Source organism: Chelon labrosus (genome assembly GCF_963514085.1).
Source record: "Chelon labrosus genome assembly, chromosome: 2".
Taxonomy (NCBI): Eukaryota; Metazoa; Chordata; class Actinopteri; order Mugiliformes; family Mugilidae; genus Chelon; species Chelon labrosus.
In genome coordinates, this window is record NC_140338.1 from 17,314,304 (window position 1) to 17,336,914 (window position 22,611).

The 22,611-nt window shown below is 42.2% G+C and overlaps 1 protein-coding gene across 1 annotated transcript in view; it reads right to left on the bottom strand.

Moving 5' to 3' along the window:
* Window positions 1-875: 875 nt before the first annotated feature.
* Window positions 876-22,611, bottom strand: part of sh3gl2a (SH3 domain containing GRB2 like 2a, endophilin A1) — a 34,382-nt gene continuing 12,646 nt past the window's right edge. The window contains exons 2-10 of the mRNA XM_084569715.1: window positions 8,150-8,218; window positions 7,760-7,832; window positions 6,766-6,909; window positions 6,304-6,437; window positions 6,047-6,205; window positions 4,961-5,064; window positions 4,697-4,824; window positions 4,005-4,019; window positions 876-1,153 (exon numbers count right to left, since the gene is read on the bottom strand). Of these exons, the coding sequence (XP_084425841.1) occupies window positions 957-1,153; window positions 4,005-4,019; window positions 4,697-4,824; window positions 4,961-5,064; window positions 6,047-6,205; window positions 6,304-6,437; window positions 6,766-6,909; window positions 7,760-7,832; window positions 8,150-8,218 (1,023 nt within the window). The 3' untranslated portion in view covers window positions 876-956. The remainder of the gene's footprint in view (window positions 1,154-4,004; window positions 4,020-4,696; window positions 4,825-4,960; window positions 5,065-6,046; window positions 6,206-6,303; window positions 6,438-6,765; window positions 6,910-7,759; window positions 7,833-8,149; window positions 8,219-22,611) is intronic.

Genomic DNA, 22,611 nt, shown 5'->3' on the forward strand with positions numbered 1-22,611 from the left:
ATCACTGGCTCAGATATGTAGTGTTACGTACTCAAGAATACAGTTTCACCCACTCCTTATAAAATACCAAAGAACTAGAGACGGCGAGCTTCACCCTGTAGCGTCGCGCTGATTTGCTGACGCCTCCCGTTGGAGTTAAATCGCAGATAACTTTGGTATCTAAATCACACATGACCAATCAATCACACGTGCACGTTGATATGTAAAACATAAAAATACTATCGGTTGTCAGCCGGATGACGCCGCCTACAACGCTTTGTTAAAACTCCTTTAGAGAGACAGAGTTTCTAGGGCACGACAGGGACGCTGTTTCTCCAGAAACTGTCCGAGCGTGTCAAGAGAGACGACCACTGTTAAAAAGAGGACTATTTAAAACAAAACTACTCAACATATTCTTTTTTTTTTTTTTATATATATAAGATAAAACGTTAAAACACTTGAAACCATGCTTGACATACAGTCTCTAACAAACATGAAGCACGTGGACCGACATTATTTTCGTAGTATGTGAGAGAAAAGATTCTATCTACTGTAGAGGTTCGCACAAAATACAGTGAATGAGAGAAAGTGTGATTCTGCAAAGCTGCTCTGATAAACTCATGACGGACTGACAGCCAACTTAAACCAGGACAAAAGCTGGAACGGCAATGGGAAAAATGACTATGGAAGCCTGAAGGTACCTCCTGGAATAAAGGGGGAGCAACAATATCAATGCAGATTTTTCCTCATTTCCCTTAAAAGTTTTTTACTCTCATTTGATGCACACTTGCTTTTTCTCCTCATTAACCTTGTTCACGTCTTCGTTCGTTATTGTGTTGTTGCTGTATTGACTCCTTTGAAGCGGAGTACAGGTGGTTAGTAGTAGGAATGTTTAGGAAAAGGTTACGGGGGGAATACTGGAAGGGAGGAGCTGGAGGCCAGGATTTGTTGCAGACACAGCTGGTAGTCGGGACGTCCTAGTGGGGCAGCGGCACCAGGATATCCACGTAGTTGATGGGGAAAAAGCCGGAGTTGCCGTGGAGCATGCCTTCGTACCAGTTCTCGTCGATCTTGTTGGTTAGGGTGATGATGTCGCCTTCCTTGAAGCCTAGCTCACCTTCATTCTCGGGGTCAAAATCGTACAGTGCGCGACAGCAGGGCTGGTCCATGGGAGCTGGAGGAAAGAGGCAGGGAGTTAGAGACGATAAGGGGAGTCAGTAGGGGTGAGGCGAGAAGAGAAAATGCTGCAAAGACACTGTTCACCGTAGAGTTGGAATAATTTTGTTTTCAGACACATTCCTGTTTTTATTCCTACTTCAACACATCAGTTATGTCTTTGGTGGAGATTGGTCAGTAAATGAGAAGATAAACTATTTATCTCTCGAGCATGCATCACATTAGAGAAGAGGTAAAAATATTTTATTCCAACTTTACGGGCAACAGTGTAGATTAGAAACATAATGATCACAGGAAAAGCTTTTGAAAGGCTCACCTGGAGACCTGGCTGAAAGTGGGGAAGAGAGGATGGGACAAAGCACAAGAGACAGATCAGCGTGACTATCAGCAAATAAGAACTTGGCAAAACACGTTTAAAGGAGCAGTTCAGTATTTTGGGTAATGCACTTATCAGTTGTCTTTGTTGAGGAAGGTTAGATGAGAGGATCTAGACCGCTCTCATACTCTTTCTGTGGTTTGTTAAAGTTTTTTTTTTTTTCCCACCCTCTGCCCTCAGGCGCCAGTAATGAGCCAACTGCAGATTAGCACACAACACTGAAGCAAAGACGGTGGATAGACAAAGGACACAGATGTGGGATTTATTCTCAAAGGGAAATGTCTGTTTTTTTTGTAAATGCACTGTACCTCTGGTTAAACACTGCACCTGTGTTAAAGAGCATCCAAACGTGAATGGTGTTATTGCTCACCTGGCCTTGCCCAAAGGTAACAAAACCTGCCTAACAGCAACTCTAAAGCTCACTAATTAAAAGTTTTATTTCAATTGTTAAAATCTGTTAAAATTTTAAAGTATATGAACAGCAAGTGGGTCACTTAGAGAGGGGTAGTTCTCAGCTCTGAGTGATTGTCAGGCAGCTCCACAAACAAGAAATATGTATAAAATCTGGGTGAGTGTACACAGAGTGTACTGAATATAAACGGTGCACTTTAGGCTTCAATTTGACGCTGTAGCTACGGCGTCAGCGCAGAGCATACGCAGACCCTAGCACCGTAGCTGACATGCACCTCTACAGAAATAGGTAGAAGTGTGTTTTCACTTTAGTATTTCCGGCTGCTTCTCCATCTCCTCAATTTTAGAATTGATTGTTTTGGATCAATAAAGATGGAACACATCGAGGAAAGGTTAACTGAGGAGGTTCGGAGATACAAACATTTGTATGACTCGTCGAAGGTGAAGTTTCGACGAAAGTTTCAATCGCCATTGTTGGAAGGGGAGCAGAAAGTGGGAACAAAAATTATCCCGACTGGTAAAAAAGACACAGCACCAACTAGCGTTTGGGTGGCATTTTTTACAGAGCAAGCCAGACTGCGGGTGCACAAGTATAAATGGCTCACACCGGAGTCAGCTACGTGCGTAGGTTACTGCATCTATGTCCCGCAGTACCTTAAATGAGCCTCTAGCTTCTGGCTTTGAAAACTGAAGCCTATGTAGAAGTGATTTAAATCTGAATTTCTTCTAATGGCCATAAGGGGGCGACTCTTCTAGTTACAAAAGAAGTTGGACTGGTTAGCAGTTTTACACTGCATTTATTTTCTTTGTAAACATGTCCTACAGAGTTTCTAGTAGGAGTCTTCTTCAATATTGTGTCTTTTATATATTATGGTGAAATCTAGAGTAAAACAGACACCAAAAGTAGAGCATGGCAAGTCACCACCATATGAGCGTGAATATTGTCCTTAGCTTCTCAGTCTGATCCAAACATCCAACTTTGGTGCCTTTTTTTGGATCCAAGAAATCAAGAAGGTGAACCATAAGCTTCTAAAAGGGTTTTCCTACATCCAGCTTTTATATAGCCTGTGCTTGTAACCCACATAAAACCGATTGCTTGCGAGCTTTAGAGGTGCTCGTAGGTGGAATTTGTCTGACAGAGATAAACGGCTGCATCCACGCAGGATTATTGGAGTAAACACACAGATAAACACATTTCCCAAAATGTCAAACTGTTCCTTCAACAATAAAACGGAAAAGAAGAAACAGAGGTTAGACAGAAAGAGCACTGAATTAGCACTCTGCACTGAAAACAAAACAGAAACAAAATACACTTATTCAAAAGTCCACTTAAGGAAAGATAAAAATAAGAGTGATTGAGAGATTTTGCATCTCTCTCCATGTCACTCTTGCTCACCTGGAGATCTTGCTGCAAGAGAGAAAAAAAAGAGAAAACAATGATGAAACGAGAATTTTAGCAATCGGATTTTTAGATGGAGAAATCATGAACTAATGGATAAGTATAGAGGGCGCAGCAATGATGAGGTCAGTAAACGGCAGAGTGAAAAGAAACACAAAACAGACAACGAATTGCAAGAGAGGTGGAGAGACTGGCAGACAAAGAAACAGGAGGATAAGACGGATCAGAAATCTGACGAGAGACCAAAGCAGAAAGAGGAAATGCTCGTCCGCTGCTATGTGAGCTTTTTATTGTCACTGTTGATCGGCCGTTCTTCGTAAGTCAAGCGGACGGCACTTGATTTTCTGCAGTTTTTTGGGATCATTTCAGAACAACCATTTTCTTTCCACAAAAGAAAATCAAAAATCAAAGAGAGAGGGATGAAAATGAGAAATTTGACGAAGAGATATTGTGGTATCTCTCCGGGAATCACTTTTGTCTCACCTGGAGACCTTGCTGCAAAGGGAGGGGAGAGGAAACAACACGAGGGGGGGAGGGCGGGGAGGGGCGGGAGAAAAAAGTAGAAGTAGCTCTGAGTTTTCGATGTGAATGAAAAAGATGTGATGAGCACAAAGACGTTGGAAGCTAACTGACAGAAAAGAAGCACAGTTTGACCTGGCTCACCTGGAGACCTCGCACCTAAAAAAGTACAAACAAAAATCATAATGGGAAAGAGAAGAGCGCAGAGTTGTATTTATTTGATCTGGACTGATGGATATTCTGTTCAGTGCAGTGAATAAATGTGGGGGAAAACGTCTGGGGAAAAGAAACACAAAAATTAGACAATAAATGTACTGTAAACGCTCAAATATAGTTTATTGCTTTTGGTTTTCAAGTTATTTTCCACTATTTGCATGTTGTTTTTTGAGTGTTTATGGTTTTGTGTATGCCTGTACAATACACACTCCATATATAATGTATCATGCTAGAAGCCTTAAAAGGAGGTGAGGCCCGATTACTCCTGTAGGAGGTGGCTTTCTCTTCCCTGGAAGGCTTTTATTGTGAAATATCTGCAGGAAATGTTGGAATATCAGGACATAGACAGTGTGACATGTGTATAAGTGACCAAAATAAATATAATATTTCAAAGTTTACAGTAAAAATCAAAAACTGAGGGGGTTCAAAGAAAAATATAAATTAATTAAGAGAAACCGGGCCAGAAACTAGCCTTTAGGGGAAAATATTAAAACTTTAGATATTTTTTTTTGTGTTTCCACTTTGAATGAAACTTATGGGATTCCCTTATGATAATCATCAGTACATGAACAGTATCAAGACTAGTTTCTGGTCGTGTTTCCGAACATGTGAGGTTTCACTCTGGGTCTCACCTGGAGAACGAGCACCGTGGATGCCTCCATTGTGGTTCTCACTGATGGAGAAGTCCAGAGATGTACGTGGCTTTGGGGCAAACTCTTTCCTTGGTTTGTTAGAAGTGTCCCTTATCCTTCAAGGAGGAAGAGACAAACAATCCTCGGTTCAAACATCTCACTCTGAAAAACCAGTGACTGATATTCCACGTGTCGCCGTGGGTCAGCCAGTGGCTCGTGCTAAAACCAGACGTTTACAAAGTTGGTACTGACCGTTCGTCAATCTTACTGGAAAGCTGTGTGAGGATCTCAGCAGCCCGGCTGTGATACTCCACCTGAGCATGGACCAACGCAGCCAGCTGGCTCACCTGTTCAATCTGTTGGTACCCAGAGAAGAAGCACAGGACTGACGACACATCCACACTGGAGGCTCATGAAACGCTCCTTTAAGTTTTGAGACTTTAAACTTGGGGTGAATTATTACTGTGGGTGATTTACCTCTCAATCGTTTTCTCTGAAATGCCTCGCTTCGCATGTTGTTGTACAGACACAGACTCTCTACCTTCACTTAAGTTGTAGCATTTGTCAAAACTCTTTTTGAACGCTCAGACATACCTCATCATCCAAAATGTCTTCTGATAAACAGTGTACATGCTGCCAGCTGCTGTCCAGGATCAGTTGGATCACTGAAACTGGTGGTCCTAATTATAATGTGTGGATTCAGTATTGCTAACAGCACATCAGAATTTTTTCTGTACCTAAACTCTTTTAGATGATGGATTAAAAAAATGCTTACAATAAATACAGTGGTAAGAATATAAATATACAATAACGGGAATGACACTGTCTTGTGAAAGACAAAGTGACTGTGTCGCACTAAGAACACATTATGTGTCTGTCCTCTAGCCTGTTTTACATGGCGATGCTGTGTGTGGTGTAGCCTTTAGGCTCCTATTGGTGAATAAATATGTTAATGTGGTCACATGACACAAAGGAAGAAATTCTGACATGCTAATTTTTGTGTTGGGACATTGTGAGGCAAACAGATGCATAAATTATGATATAGTCAAGACGCCCTTCGTCTTTTAAAGTCAGTCACGGTTTTTGTGATTTGGTCCGATGTACAAACTTAAGTTATCCCATGAGCATAGCGGTGGATACCATGGAAGACTGATGGCAGATTTATAAACTCAAACCATGCAGCAGAACCGAGTGGCTCCTGAGTGGCTCTTTGGCATATTTCGATATCAGTTGTTCAATTTCTCCAGTGTAATGCAGAATGAGACAGGAGTTTCAGATATGTTAACCCCAATTCATCACCAGGAGTTGAGGCGTTCAGAAAGATAAAGGAATCCTTACATCGCACTCCAACAGGTTGAACATGCTCTGCTCAGCAATCTCCTTGGAGTCGTCAAACTTCTCCAGTGCTTGTTTGAGCTCGTCATCTGTCACTTTGCTCTGACGTTTCTTCTTGTAATCAAAGTCCAGGCGGCGACCCTCCATTTTCTTCAGGTGGTGCTGCAAAAAAACAAAAACAAAACACGCACAAATTAAATCTGAATCTTTGACCTACAGACAACTTTAATCTTTTTGTTCCCCCTCTCCTTCGTCTGTACCTGAATCTCCTTGAGATCTTTTTCATGGAGGTTCTGCAGTGGATCAATGAAGTTCTGCTTCACCTCCATGTCCAGAGCGTCTTTCACCTCTCCAAGCTCACGCATGGCTTCTCCAGCATCGATCAGAGCAAGGCCTGGAAAAGACAAACATAGATTTAGAAATTTAAACAGACAAATAATAAATTCAGTGTATGGCGTAAAAAAAAAAAAAATCAAGATACGTCAATGATATTTGGTAACACTATCTCATTACTATTTACAATTTTAAAGACAGGGCTTTTATTGAAGTATCACTTTAATGCCTTCCCTTGTGAACTAAGTAAACTGCAGGCATTTTGTCTGGAAAAGTGCCTCATACATTTTTCATCGTTACTGCGTCCTTGAGGGAATAGAATTATACCACTTTGTTCTTGTGAAGACTGTAAAAGTGCTTGTCAGAAGTGTTAATGTGCCGCAGCTCACCAAAGTTAGAGTCCTCCCCGAGCTCCCTGCCGAACCTCTGCATGGACTCTCCCAGGATGGCCTCGGTCTGCGTGTAGCCCGGCCCCTTCTCCTGGCCCCGCATGCGTGACATGGAGTTCATCATGCTCATCTTGGCTCTGGTGGCTGTGACGGCAAAGCTCTGATTAAATCAAACACCTCTGGGCCAGATTTAGCAAGGTTATTTAATATGAAGATTACTGAGAGTTCTGTGATGCTCTTTGGAAAAAAATAAATCTAAATAATATCAATCAGCTACGTGTAAAGCCTCAGAGCTGCATTAGGTCAGAAATTGTCATGGTTTTGTCTGATGACAACTCAAACTCTGTAGAAACACTTAGCAGCTGACTAAAAGTTTTGAGTAGGAGGCTAACCAATGCCTACCAAGTAGAAGAGGACTGTAACAAGATATCAGGGAACATCCAGCTCTCAATCTTCATGAGCTGCCATGCCATTAAAAGTAAAGATTAGATCGGAGAAAAGGGAAACTGTTTCAACTAAAGAAAAACTGTTCAGACCAAGAAAAGCCCTGTATGACTGCAGAGAAGATGCAAGAAGGTTTTGCCGACACATGAGCAGCGTTGGTGCGTCGTTCCACTGTGCAGGACTTCCGCACAAACATGGCCGACATAAAAATAAAAAACCTTACCTGCAGCTTCATTATAAAAGTCAGTGACAGCTTAAACTGAGCACTTTGTCCACTATAAGGGAAATTTATGGTTGGAAAAAATGAGCAGCAAATGAGGAACCTTGCAAATCAGACCTCAAAAAGAAGTGTCACTCACAGACCGCTGACATGAGGATCACTGAAAAAAAACTGTGAGTGATCTGAAGGAAAAATGGCTAAAATTCATAAATTACAAACAAGGAGACCCTCGATGCATCTAAATATTGACTCGGTGGGGGTGTCCAAACTGTATATAGAGAACAGAAAACCTGTCAGGGTCAGGTGATCTTCTTGCAGAGCTGATGTTACCTGGGTTTGGCTGCAAATACTCAGTGGTTTTGGTCATGATGTCCAGCACTGCTCGAGCGGTGGTGTCCACCCTCTGTAAGTCACAAAGTGAAACAACGGAAAAACAGAAATAACAGATGAAAAACAAATATGAGACACTCAGCAGACAAGTGTACAGTGTTAACATTGGTACTTAAAGGCAACACTTTCACAACAACTCTTCTTGGAGTTTAATTTCAGTGTAAAATACTGAGAAACGTGTCTGAATTGAATTCCGCTGAATATATGACTAATTTTGAGCTGGACTTGCAGGGGTCTGTGTAAGTTCAGCAAACTTGCGACAATCTAGTAATTATCTCTGGATTTAGCCGTCAACTCAACACGGTGATCATGAGAAAAGTTCAGACGTGCCTTTTCCATTTCAGTGAAGTCATCATCGAGCTTTGTTCCTTCCGCTCCACCGACTTTCTCACTCACTTTCTGCAAAACAAAGAAAAAAAAAAAGAAAAACACTTTATCAGCCTGAAACCACTTAAGCACTTCTCCATGCTCAGGTAAAACGTTCAATAAAAGTGTCTGTGAAACGTATCAGCGACTTGCCAGTGGAAGGTTCACTTTCACATTTCAAGTGTTGCACGTGGAACCTCCACGGATACAACGAATAAAAGATTCCTTTCAGAGTGCTTTCAATGGTGAAATGGAGAACTTTATATCCGTATGCATGTGTTATATGGCACCATTGCAATTAAAAGGGAACTGCACAATGCTGTTCTCTTTAACAGAGTGGTGTGGCTGTCTGTTTTAAATAAGATATTCTGTATTTCGCTACTGCTGCATTGTGAACATGTCACAGTAAAAACACCAGCACTCACAAACAACAATACTGGGGGCATCAAGAGAAGAAACAAGGTGTTAAAGGGGAACTACTGTTTTTTTTTTACAACCTGGACCTTATTTCTGGCATAAAATACGATCGTTTACTCACCCATATAACTTTTGTGTCATTCGTAGTCGTTCAGGAGATATTTAGATCTGTGTATATCCATATAGTGGGAGTGAATGGGGCACCGAAATGCAGCCTCTAAATAATTTATTATTTGGCGCGAAATTTGTTCATTTCACCAATATTTTGTTATGATACGCTAGTGCTATTCCTCGTTGAGAGTTATCTGTTATCATCATCCTGTAATTTACAGGTAAACAAGCCGAGACGGTATCATCCAGGTCAGAAGACATCATCTGGGGTCTGTAGGTCAATCTACAGACCCCGAATGATGATAACAGGTAACTCTGGCCTCAACGGGGAATAGCACTAGCGTACAATAACAAAATATTAGTGAAATGTTTTCACGGCAGATAATGTGTTATTTAGAGGAATGCGTTTCGGTGCCCCAGTCACTCCCACTATATGGATATACAGATCTAAATATCTCCCGAACGACTACGAATGACACAAAAGTTATATGGGTGAGTAAATGATTGTATTTTACGCCAGAAATAAGGTCCAGGTTGTAAAAAACAGTAGTTCCCCTTTAACATGTTAAAAATGACCAACAAACACTTTCTACAGTAATAAATCATTTTATCTTTAAACCCTTAGAATAAAACATATACTGCTTTACATCTTCTGTAGCAGGTTATTTATTTTAGAGGATAAAACAACATAAGGAGTGTTTAGCTGAGAATGAAGAGAAATGTTTTGTGCAGCAGATATCGTTCTTCGTCTTTTTTTTTTTAATAATTTGTGTCTGTGGGTCACAGCTCAATCTAGACAAAAGGCCATGTGTTAGCATTTTAACTCTCAGCGTCAGCTTCACTCTTCAGCAACGTTGAGATCTTCAGTCGTGACTGATGCAGTACAGAATCAAACAAGCTGCAGGCATCGTCCCTCGATCGATGCAGACGTGGCTCAGATCCACACGCACAGACGTAAACACAGAAATATCTCCCGTCCCCTCGCTCCAGAGTCTACTGATCATATTCCCAGCTCTGCCAGCACCCGGCTCCGGCCTGTGATGTAACCGGGCGCCTTGAGAGGGCAGCAATCTGACACAACGAGGCCAGACACGGCCCTCAGCGGACGCACCGAGGGAGGGGGGAAATAACGCTTCAGGAAACGTCACAAACGGTGATTTAAAGAAACCATGAAAGCTAAGGTCAGCAGATGAAATCTTTCCTTGAGTAAGGAACAGTAAAATCACACTGTGTCACTGTTGTTTCTGTTTTCAAAATGCTTATCTTGACTCATTTTAAAATGCAGATCCTGAAATGTAGAAACACTAATAGAAGTGAGACCTTATTTTTCCAGTGGTAAAAAACACAGAGGGGTGATCTGTGACAGACAGAGCAGGGAGCGTTATTAGCCTAAGCCTTTGACAGCAGTTTATGCGGCGTAAGACTTTCTGAGGATCGGTGCCGTTTGAGTCATCTTAGCAAAGTGCCGCCTGATCCCACTTGTGAAACCCTCAGTATTCTGACAGCAACGCAAAACACATTCCCCGCATCGAGTCTAGCAGCAGGACAAACTTCCTGTCATTAGGGCATCAGCATCACTACAGTGTCTTCAAATCCTCCTTCAGCCGGTTGCCATGGAGACTGGTACCTGCCCATGCCTGCTCTATCAGGTATGTAATGTGTACTCCATCCTACTCTCTTGTCAGAATGGTTGATCAAAGACTAACGAGGATGTGAGCTTCACGACTCAACTCGTGGAGGACGGGGATGAAACGAGCCGTCGAGATGCAAATGTACGTTTCTCGTGGACCACCTGCTGGGTGCCACAGCTGTAGTGACGCTTCTGGTGCTCAAACAGGCCGTCTAAATATATACTGAATGCTTTTACACCTGGGATGTTATGTGAAGGGAATTATCACTTTCTTGTTTCAGGTGTACAAGTGACGTGAATGGACTACACTGACATTCAAGATAACATCAAGGAGAGATTTTTTTTTATTATTATTGGTCTTCAGTGAGTGCGTGGGCTGACAATATGATACACTTATTGTTTTGGTACATCTGGAGGATATTGACAATTAGTCCGTCTCTACAGAGAGGTTTAGTGTGTCGTTCTGACCCAGGATTACATTTAGCATTGACGTCAACACACAGGCTGAACATTTAAAATGAGTCATAAAGCAGTGCAGTAGCTTGAAAGTAGAAAAAACCCAAACAAATAAGACTATTTTATCTTGGTTTTGGGACACTTTGTCCACTACTTCACACAGAGCACACACTCAATATTTAAATAAAGTGAGAAAAAAAATTATGTTTAAGTTCTCAAACAGAGGACAGAGGACAGAGAATATAATGCACTATATACTGATATATATACCTATTTGTCTTTTTACTAGCGGTTTTCAAAAGTGTATTTTATGTGCAACTTAACTGCTGCGACCAAGCAACTTCCCTTAAATCTACAGAAAGCCTCAGACCAGAGCTTTATTCCTGCCTGCACTGTCCTGATTACTGGTTTGCACCTGTTTGTGACTGATCTACAGCCCTTCATTTAATTCTTAATAACTTCTTATTTAATTCAACAAACATTTATCTATATAGTGGCAAATATAAGCCAGATTTTCTTTACATGCTTTACAGGACCCATAGCCTAAAGCTCACACTGGAGGGACCCATCTGCTTGAAACCGTGCGGGCAGAGAGTTGCAAACACCACAGAGCCATGCTTCATGGCTGACATTACACTGCACTACTAAATAAATACATGTTCATATATTGTCATGAATTTAGAATAAAAAAAAAGCGTTTTTTTATGCTTTTATACCGGTAACAGACATGGCTGGAGGTATTATGTTACTGGGTTCTTCGTCCAATTCTTGTAAACATGACATCACAAGAACACATTGATGGCTGTTCATCAAAGAGATGTTGAGCTGGACTCAAGTAATGACATTTCATCACCTGTCCAGAAGGTTAACTGTGACATCTTAATTTTCTGCAAAAAAAAAAATAATTCCTTCAAAGCACTACATACAGTGTATTATAGGAACTTGGACAGACATAGATGTAAAACTCAACTTGACTGGTTGGCAGAGTCAGAAAGGGTCATTTTAGATCTTCGACAGTAACAGCTATTGCTAGACTCAGCACACACAGTATCCAGACCTCTCATTTACGTCTTATTTCATGTCCTGTAACCAGCGATTTGCGTTAGAAATGGAGTGAGTAACTTATTTCTTCAGCTAAATTGAAGAATATCCACTCAGTGAAGCCATGCTTATGGGGGCCTACATCCAGCTTTTCAGGGGGAGCGCCACTGACTGAATGAAAATAAGCCGCGGGTGGCTGTTTTGAGAAAGTCAAACAGTGCTGCTGTGCATGCCACTGCCCGTGGCTGCTGTCAGTGGACGTTCAGGCCCCTGACACTTACATAGTGGGGAGCAAAGTCACTCACTGCTGTGCTGCAATGGCTCCAAGCTGAGGAGAGAGCATTTTAGTGCAGTGACGGGATAAAAGATGCATGCCAACATGTCCTGCACTACATGACTATATATAGCATGTCATAGCCAGCAACCACAGGAGTGATGATTGGTTCTGCTACTCCCAGTGACTTACTACACACTTACTATGTAAACGTGACGTCACGAACGAGACCAGTGATCTGGAACCAGCAATGTCACTATGCTTTCACACATAAATGGTCTTCTTGTCCCTCAAGTGTGTCATTCAACATTCAATCTCACGCGTTTCTTCCGCCACAGATCACTCTCCCTTAGCTCTCCTACTACGCCGCAGGAGAAGGACGCCACAAGGTGAACTGAGCAGCAGCGGCGACGGCAGTGTGAAGTGAACCTTACAGAGATCAGTAAAATGCGCAGTGGGCTGCTGGGAAATAACATTAGTGGCGTACATGATTTGTAACCTGTGACGCCACGGCTCGCAGCGTCACACACGCGTAGTGGTGACGACTGTCGTGAACGGCGGTGGCAAGCGTGAAGAAAAAAGTAACTTCTCTGCGATCGCTCCAGGAAGATGCAGTTCTGGTATCCAGTTTCCTGTCTGGTTGGGCCAGGTTATTCCTCTTTATACTATAATTTTAGTTTAAGAAGAGACACAAAAACAGCACGGCCTGATGATAATATTAAGCTTCATATAGGATCATGTTTGGCTTCCAAACATCACAAAATCCTGCTCATACATCCATGTTTTCAACAGAGATTTAAGGTGAGCACCAGGAAACTTAAGAACAAAGTGCACATACATCATCAGGTTAAACGTCCACATGTACACGCGTTTGTGAATGGAGGAGAACACACTATTAACTCTGCAGGGATGGATGCTAACAATATACAGTACAACCAATGATAATGCTAAAATGCTGAAATGATTCTTAGCATGTTATCATTTGCTAATTGTCATTAAACTCAATGTGCAGATGAGTCCACAGAGTATTAGTTTTGCATGTATTTGCACACAGAACAAAGTACTGGAAATTTTTAAATCTTGACCTGATGATGGCATTGCACCAACATTTAAAGCTCCTGAGCTGTTATTGGCAGCCACTCTTGGAGAAGTCTGACCTAACCAGGTATAGATAAGTTTGGATAAGTCCTGCCACTGGATGCATATTTCACATCATTTTCTCCTCCCCTTTTGCTTCCTGTTATTGTTTTGCAAAATCCTCTTTGCAACACTTTGAAACAATAAGAGCATCCTCAGAGCTGGCAACCTGCACGCTGAACGTTTTGACAAAGATTAAGGCAGGCAGGCAGGCTCAGTTCTCTCCGTGAATGGTTGTTTAGATCTGTGAAGGATGTGTTTTCAACATTTGACGCAGCCATCGTCAGTCTGAGCTTGTTTGACAAATCGTTTTACTCCGGCAGCGGCATACGCCAGTGGCAATGACTTGATCATTGTTCCGATTTATTTCTACTTCACATGAGCTTCTGTGATTTCTAAAAGAGCAACATAAAGCAAGCAAATTGCTGCTTCGGGGCTTAAGATATGTTTTACGTTAAGGGCAGCCATTATCAAGTCATATCACACAGTTGACATATTGTACATCTCTGTTGAATAGATACAAATGTTCCACAAAAACAAGGTAATCACTCACACTTCTTCTGAAGAGCTGTGTTTGGGAGTTTATAGACAGTCATTCTAGTCATTTAAAACCAGAAATGTCACCCACATGGTGGCGCTACAGCAAAGGTTGCAAAGGTTAGGGTTTTGCAATTTAAAATTAATCCTCTGGACACAATAAATGTCTTTTCAAACTTCAAAATTCATGACGATCCTTTAATTCTTGAAATATTTTAGTCTGGACCACTCTGCTGGATTGATCCATAAAAGCTTGTTCTCCGACTGCCGCCCGTGGAAACCAAATCAGACCAGATTAGATACGCTAAATGGGGAAAGGAAAATAGCCTTGAGATCTTGCCAAAAGCTGTCCTTCCTCCCCCGAGCCAAAATCTCTTGCATCATCACTCGGGTCAGACAGCAGAACGCGTCCCGGCGTGCTCTCACGCTGAAGGTACATTTACAGTGTTAGAGCCTCAGGTGAAAGCAGCAAGGTGTAGTAAAGCTGAAACCCAGCGTGATGTAACAGGTCGAATTACAGCGTATTTACTGCTGAGATTCATCTCTGGGGATATAAAGTCCTGACCAACTGTCATGTGCTTCTTCTTATTCACTGTTATTTACCCGTTTTAAATGATCTTCACGTATTGTTTACATTCATTGCTTTTGCCGTATGTTTTCTTATTTGTCCTGTTTTTCAGATATGTGTGTGTTTTTCCTGCACCAAAAGACAAATCATGCAAGACTGAACTGAACAATGAACCAAAATTAAAAAAAATAAGACCGTTGTGGGTCCTATTGGCTTCAGTTATTTAAAACAAAGTCAGACTGTGACTGAAATTCAGTAAAAAATGAAGATATAATTGATTTTGTTGTTAGAAAGTTAAGTATTAAAAACATTTTACCTCTCAGACTTGAAGGAAAAGTTCAACATGTTGGGAAATGTGCATGTTTTCTCTTTTAAAGAGAAGACTGATACCTTTCTGATGTAGTTTCAGCAGCAGATTATCTAAAACTTGAAATAACTATAATGGCTCTGTCCACAATTAACAATGATCTACACAGCAGCTATCCTGAAGCTCAATAGTTAACACTTTATATCTTGTCGGTTTCATTTATACGAAAGTTGAGATGTTAAATGTTGGCGTATTTTGATGCCTTTGGACAAAACCAGTCTCTCTCTGCTCAGTGAGTCCACTTGGCTGCTGGCATTAATCTTCTCATCTAATTCTCAGAAACTAAGCACATTAGAATACCTTCCAAAATGTCTACCTGTTTCTTTAAGCGAGACAATTTACATAAGAAGAAACGACGCAATGATTTGAGGAATCTCGGTTCCCGGTCTCTCATATTTTAACCGTTGAGATGTTTAACGTGCAGGCCCTCTGTCTTTTCTTTTCGATAAAGAGATCTGTCCGTGCGGATTAATGGAGACGCTCTTGGCAAATAGCAGCAGGAGAGTTTAAACAGCAGGCTTTTACACCTGCGCTGGACACGCTCAGCTAATGCTATTAGAAGGCTGACGAGGAAACCAACCCGAGAAGCGTTCTGACACAGAAAGCGTCTGGTGCCCGGGATTAGATTACGCTGCTGACTGCAGAACACAGTGTGATCGATACTGCACCATCATACTCTACCTGCACACGCACACAGCAGCCTGATGTTATGATGCTTCTCCTATGAGGCTTCTACTATTTCTACACCTGACTTAGCGATTTTACACACATATCAGGATTGGTTCGGCCTGTGTAATATAAAGTGCAGCTTGATACTGTAGCCATTAATAATTGAACTGTCATGAATTTGTTTTGTTTGTCTGCTGTAAAAACAGCAACAAAAACACTACAACCATTTCAGCTAACGGCTAAAGTGTGTCAGATTTGCTGTCAGGAAAAATAAACATTTGCAGTGAAAGAACAAACCTAAGGGCACTAAAAAAATGTGGAGTTCAATCATCTAAAAAGAACCTGACATTAACGCTACATCCACCGGTCACCACTGAAGCCTTTTCTTTCTGAAAGTATTTCATTCATGTTTGTATATATATCTATATAAGGACAAAATCCGACCAGAGCTAATACCGACATGCTAACGTGTTCACAGTGACACCTGCTAATACGCTGATTATTTTTTTTGCTTGTGCGAGTTTTTGTGTCGCGACCGCAGAAGCTGCAACCCTTCTAGCCTCCTGAGACCTGCATGCTGCTTCCAGAGTCCCCTGGGCCAACCAGGCCTGAAATGCCCCCTTCTTCAGCTTGAACGCTTCCCTCACCACTGGTGTTCACCAGTGGGTTCGAAGGTTTCCACCACGGCAGCTCCCACCAGCCGCTTCAGCAATGGAGGATTTGAACATGGCCCATTCAGATTCTATGTCCCCAACCTCCCCCAAGATGCATTAGAAGCTCTTCCAGAGGTGGGAGTTGAAGATCTCACAAACAGGGCCCTCCACCAGTCGTCCCCAGTTCACCCTCACTACCCGTTTGGATTTCCCAGGTCTGACTGGCAGCCTTCCCCGCTATCTGATCCAACTCACCAGCAGGTGGTGATCAGTTGACATCTCTACACCTCTCTTAACCCGAGCGTCCGAGACATACGGCCGCAGATCTGATGACACAACCACAAAGTCTATCATCTACCTTTTCGCCTAAGGTGCTCTGGTACCAAGTACACTTATGAGCCACCTTGTGCTTGAACATGGTGTTTGTTATGGAGAATCCGTGACCGGCACAGAAGTCCAACAACAAAACACCACTTGGGTCAAGATCAGGGATGGTCGTTCCTCCCAATGACTCCCCTCCAAGTTACTCCATTGTTGCCCACATGGGCCTTGAAGTCTCCCAGAAGAACTATGGAGTCTGCAGCGGGAGCCCCTTCCAGGACCCCCCCTCGCCCCCAGGGCCTCCAAGAAGACACTCCAAACTTCTGTTCAGTGCATATGCACAAACTACAGTCTGAGCCTTCCACCCGGTGATTTGTAATCACATGGCGGCGATGAACCTCTCGTTCATCAGGGAGAACTCCAGCACGGAGGCACCCAGCCGGCGACTTGTGAGTATCCCCTGAGACCTATTTGGGAGAACCCGGACAACATAGCTCCCAAGACCATAGGTACACACACAAACCCCTCCACCACGTTAAGGTGGCGATTCTTCGGAGGAGCAGTGTAGATCTGTTTTATACTTCTTATCTACAGGAGGTCACATTGTTCACTCCTTTCGGCTATCTGTCTATCTCCCAGACACGGGCCCTGAAAGGACACAACGGGTACTGCAGAACATGTGACATACACCTCAAAGTTTAAAGCGACATCTAAATGATGGCTATTGATTGTGTGAACGTGTCCTAATGTATTTGAATTTTGAATTTATTGAGGGATAGCCCCTTGAGATGTAGCATCTCATTTTCGAGGGGGTCCTGAATACACAAGTAACACAGAAGAACATAGATACAAACATATATTACATGAAACAATAGTACAAACAGACAGTACAAAAATAAGAAAGAAAAATAAATAAATTAAGTAATTTAAAAAATGTGGGTACATTTAGTTTAGCGAGAATGTCTTCCTTTGCTTCATCTCTCTTTATATCTCCCGTGTCGGTGTATGTAGTGAACAAATTGAAAGGTGACAAGCGTCCCAAAGTCAAGTGATGTTGAAATACAAAAGACTGACACCGACAACCCATACGTCCCGCTGCTTGAGTGGCAATGACTAGAATAAAAGCATAAAAACCTGACAGCTTTAATTTACACTTGATGTTCACGATCAGTGCAGGAGTCCATCTGCACCCTACATCACCTGCTGCTCATGCTCCATGCATTTAACTCTTATCTGCTTTCCTCCAATCAGTATCTTTGTACTAGCCTATATTAAAAAAACAGTACTGCTAGCATTAGCATCAGTCACATGGCGCCCAATGTGCTGCCGCCGGTGCTGGTGCTCTCCTCCCCCTTGCCTCCCACGCCTCCTCCTCCTCCTCTCCTGCTCACTACTCTAATCCTGGCCGGGCACACGGAGGCCCCTGCTTTAAATACACCCAGGGTGGAAGAGGAAGATTAAAAATGACAAGAGTGATTAGTGAGGCTATTAGGAGGACAGCCCCTGCTGCTGGACAATAACAGGAGCATCTGACTCTTCCTGACAGCATTGAACCATCCCTCCCCTCCTACTCCCCAACTGCCCCTTCTCTCCTTCCCTCCTCCACGGGGACATGTTATAGTGTGACACAATCTCATCAAACTTCTCCCTCTCGTTTAATCTTTAACAGGTTTGAAATCTCTCCATTTTCACCTTGTGTTTCGTGTAGAGCGACACAAAAGCCTGGGTCAGCTGGGAATACGACAATAAACTGACAAACCCTGAAAAGTCTAAAATTGCGTAACTATGCCCTGAAGATCACCGCGTCCTTTTATCTTTATTTTCAGATTGCCTCTTGTTTTTCTCTCTTCTCACCTCCACATGCCCACTGTTCTCACGCAACGTTGCTCCGAGTGCATTCACCGCTGCACCGTGACTCAACAACATGTCTCCATCTTAACTGCGTGCACGAATGCTGCCACCGTGGAACCTCGACTTCAGCTGACCAGGAAGTCCGATCCGTGACGACATATTGATACTTTACTTAGAATCGAGCCTGTAATTGTACCGGCTGTCCTGGAAATAGCCATGTGCTCTCGTGGATTCAAGGATAATTGTGGTGTTCACGGCCAACGTAGGAGGTGATCTTGCTCCAACTACAGCTGTTTCAGGATAATAGCTATACCGCGAGGACTGGGGCGACATAGGTGAGGACACAGTTCAACTGTACTGACGTTTGCTGCTCAGTTCAGTCCTTTCAATACCTGCAGGACAGGTAAACGTGAAGCACAGACTGATTGGACAGACACCCAGACAGGACACCGTGCCAGCTGTTCCTCTGTCCAAACCCATGCCAGCATCAGTCCACTGGTTGGCCACGGTGCTTCACTAACCCCTATCCTCTCTGAGTGTGTGGCCTCCGGCTATTATAATCTGATTTGTAAGCCTCTGCATGGCTCTTATGTAACAGCGGTAATGAGTCTGTAGCTGGGGAGATGTGTGCGCACACGCCCATCCCTCCATGAAGTGCTTGGCGAGTGGGGGAGGAGAGGGCGGCGGCGGTAGTGGTGGTTGCGGTTGTGGTGGTGGGTGAGAACCAGCTGGCAATGTGTGTGCGTGTGAGCAAAGCGTGCCAGAGTTTGTGAGCACTGGGCTACGTGACGATGAGACAACGACGGAGATTGAATAACTGCACACGCGACATGAATGATAACGAGCTTTCACTGAGCTACACAACTGGTGTGTGTCGAAGCACATACGGCACGCTACATTCTCGACTTTCTTCATCGAGCTGTGAATAAAGAAATTAATATCTCATCAATTTAGAGTAATGCTTCAATTGCTTCTAACAGAAAGTGCAGCGCTCAGTCTTTACATGACAGTTACACTCCTAGTGCTCTCCATGCCAAGGCCACCTGTGGCTGGTGTGAAAGACTCAGTGTGTTCAATTTTTTTCTTTTGGTCTCCAAACATAATAATTTTCTCCAAGCCATTTTTCTCATTTGTTGATCTCACCCGTCTGCTGAATTCAGTTTTTGTTTGTTCGCCCTTCCCTATCAACCCTCATGCCTCCTGTTCATTTAATTTGTGCAGCTCTTTATGTGACATTATAACGAAGGCTCTGGGCATGATGGATTATCAAGGCTGAGTGTCTCAGGTTTACAAAGAGAGAGAAAAAAAATGTCATTTAGTTTACAGCCTGGGATTCCTCTTTATATAATAATATTATTATTTGAACTAAGACCACTTGCATACCACTATGTTTTGTCGGTACCGCCAAACCTTATTACCTCACCTTATTGTAAAACTATTAAAACAAAGGAACAAAAGAGCGACACAAACCAAACCATGCCAAATTACACCAAAGTGATTTGTTTGATCCCAGACATGGGGACACCAAAGAATAACTGTATTCTAATATGACAGGTTGATTATACAGAACCAGAAAGGAAGTTAAATAAAAGCAAAGGAAAAAAAGGTGGAAGTCTAAAGAGGAAAGAGATTGATTTAAAGGAGCCAGACCAGGCGAGCAAAATTTCTATGACTATCCGAGTCTGGAGTCAGGGACAGGCCTGCTCAAAGTATAGAGTAAAATATTGTTTCCTAGCTGGGATAGGGTACAAGCGGTTACAGAAGATGAATCAAGAATATTGTTTCCTTAAACATTCAATATATTGACTGAACTTCTGAATAACAGTTATCTGGTGAATTAAAGAAAACTTACGGGTTGCACAGGCAGTATTCAGGTTTGATTGAAATGTTACAGAATAATATCATCTGTAATTTGTGGCACCAGATTAAAAATAGAATAATAGTTAAGAAATTCGGTCTGGGGCCTCGTTTTAGTCGGAAAATGGAAACACTTATCGATAATGAGTGTTTGCACAAAATAACATGCTCAGTTTAAAAATATTCAGAACCCAGCATCATTATTGGCTAGTGTCGTTAATTTTTATTCATGGGAGAGTGGAGCATGACCCCGAAACAATCACCCTATAAATGTCTCCACATACACACACACAGACACGGTAAATGTGAAATGTAGACACACATAAACAACACTCCTGCTGTTTCGTTTTCTCCTGTGTTCGACTTTCACTCTGCAATTTCAATTTCAAACGCGAGTGAGTCTCTCAGAAGCGATAATGACAGAGCTTTGAGGAATGCGAAGGACTTCACTTTTTCAAAAGCATAACTGAGCTGGGAAACATCTCACATGTTTACAGTGAGGTTCTCGGTAATATCAATTTAATGCGTACCCAGTGCCGGGTTAAATCTGCGTGGGTGTAATGATGGCGCTGTCTGGGATAATGAACGTTGCAAATCAGTATTGATGATAGTTATTAAAGCTCAGTTTCAGACAGATGCCTGCAGAGTGTGTTTGCGTATCTGTAATCCACACATTCATTACCACATCAGTCATCCTGCAGATTATTGCTCCCTGGCAGAATAAATTCCTGCACGAATGTCAGTTTGTTAAAGTTTAACCATCTTTAATTCTATTTTTATCCATTTTATATTTTTCGTTGTTTCTCATAATCCAATCTGATAATATTCCTGGAGTTGTTGCTACAAGAGCGAAGGTGAACTGTATGATATTATAAACCTAACGATATTAATGATCCGCACATAAGCTGGGAACACGCTTCATATGTGATCCAGGGGGATTGTGGCTTATGATATTCACCTCGTCAGGAGTGTTGACTCTGAGGAAGGCAGCAGCATTTATTTGATCCCTCTGCTGCTTTATTAACGTGTTAAACGAAGCCACTGTGTTGGGTTTTCTATCATTTCAGTCTCAGGGGAACAAGTGACAGGTTCACGTGTCTCCTAGAAGAAAAAGACTCGGTGGTTTGTCCTTCAGAGGAGGCGTTTGACCTTTTACTCATATTGCTACCACTCAACGGACAAGCAGTCTGTTGTTGCTGATGATGAAAAAATGATTTTTTTTTTCACTCGTCACAAAGGAGCAGCTCCACTCGATCAGCCCACGTCAGAAACCGTCCACCCACGCAGCACACGGCCATTAATCAATAATGAAGGCTAAATGAAAATATGTGAAAGTCACCCGGTGACTGATGGAATTACAATCCTCAGCAGCTCCCTTAATCTTAAAGCAAAGAAGCAGAGATGTAATAAGTCATTTCAACTGTATTTAAGGCCCTCATCAGCATGAGGTCAGAAGCACATGTTCAGGTGCTTTTGAAAGCTTTGGGGAAAAACAATAAATTAACTTATGTATAATGTGGTTAAACTGGGGTTATGGGGTTATTTTAGTATAATGGGAAATAATACTAAAATAAAAATAAAACTGAATTAGACAGAAGAAAAATACATAAGAAAAGAGAAGTGGAGGAAGAATTCATTTTAAGAGAGAAAGACAAATTATAAATGAAAATGAGTCTAAAACAGTTTGCTTGTTATAGAAATGAAATAACTGACCAGTCATAGTCAATAGATGCATATAGTTGTTTATGCATAGACTTCTTGTTGTTTTAAGCGACCTGTACGTGTCCACAGAAGTGTTTCTCAGATGGTAGAAGAGCTTTAGAAACCTCCTCCTCCACAGATTTCTCTGTGCCAGACCAGTGGGAATTCTGGCCCACAATTTCTGTAATTTAGGGTGTGAGCTTTTCTCTCCATCTCTTCGTTTTCCATGTGTTGCACAACTATTTGTGCCGCTTTTTGTGTTTACAATAGATTGCATCACTATGGATGATTTCCAGGAGAGAAATGATTTGCCATTATGGCCTGTTCAAGCAATTGCACGGGGAACCATTACTGAGAAATGTTTAGTTCCCTGAAGTTTCACTGCAATATGACACAGCATGTATATTTAATTTGGTCATTGTGTAAGACTACATAGTGAAAATACTGTGCTCAACAGAATGAAGTACAGACCTTAAACAGTAACTGACAGTCGAGGACAAGTTGAAGAAGAGACGTGTGAGTGACAAACCATCTCTGGAGCAGTAAGTGGAGAGGACAGTATGTCAAAGAGGATGTGCTGCAACAGCGTGCCTGCAGAAAAACTGTGTTTGCACCATTAACGTGAACCAGACGCTGCTGTTATCTACTGTCCACAAAAAAGTCCCTGAAATCAACACGAGTCTTTCACACAAAAAATAAACCTCCTCCCTCTCCTGACCTCCATCTAAGCTGCCATTCGGCTATTAGTCAACAACAGCACAGTGACGAATCCTGAAGGAAACAAGTAACAGTGCATTTACTGAAATCAATAAACGTCCTCAACCTCCGAACACAAA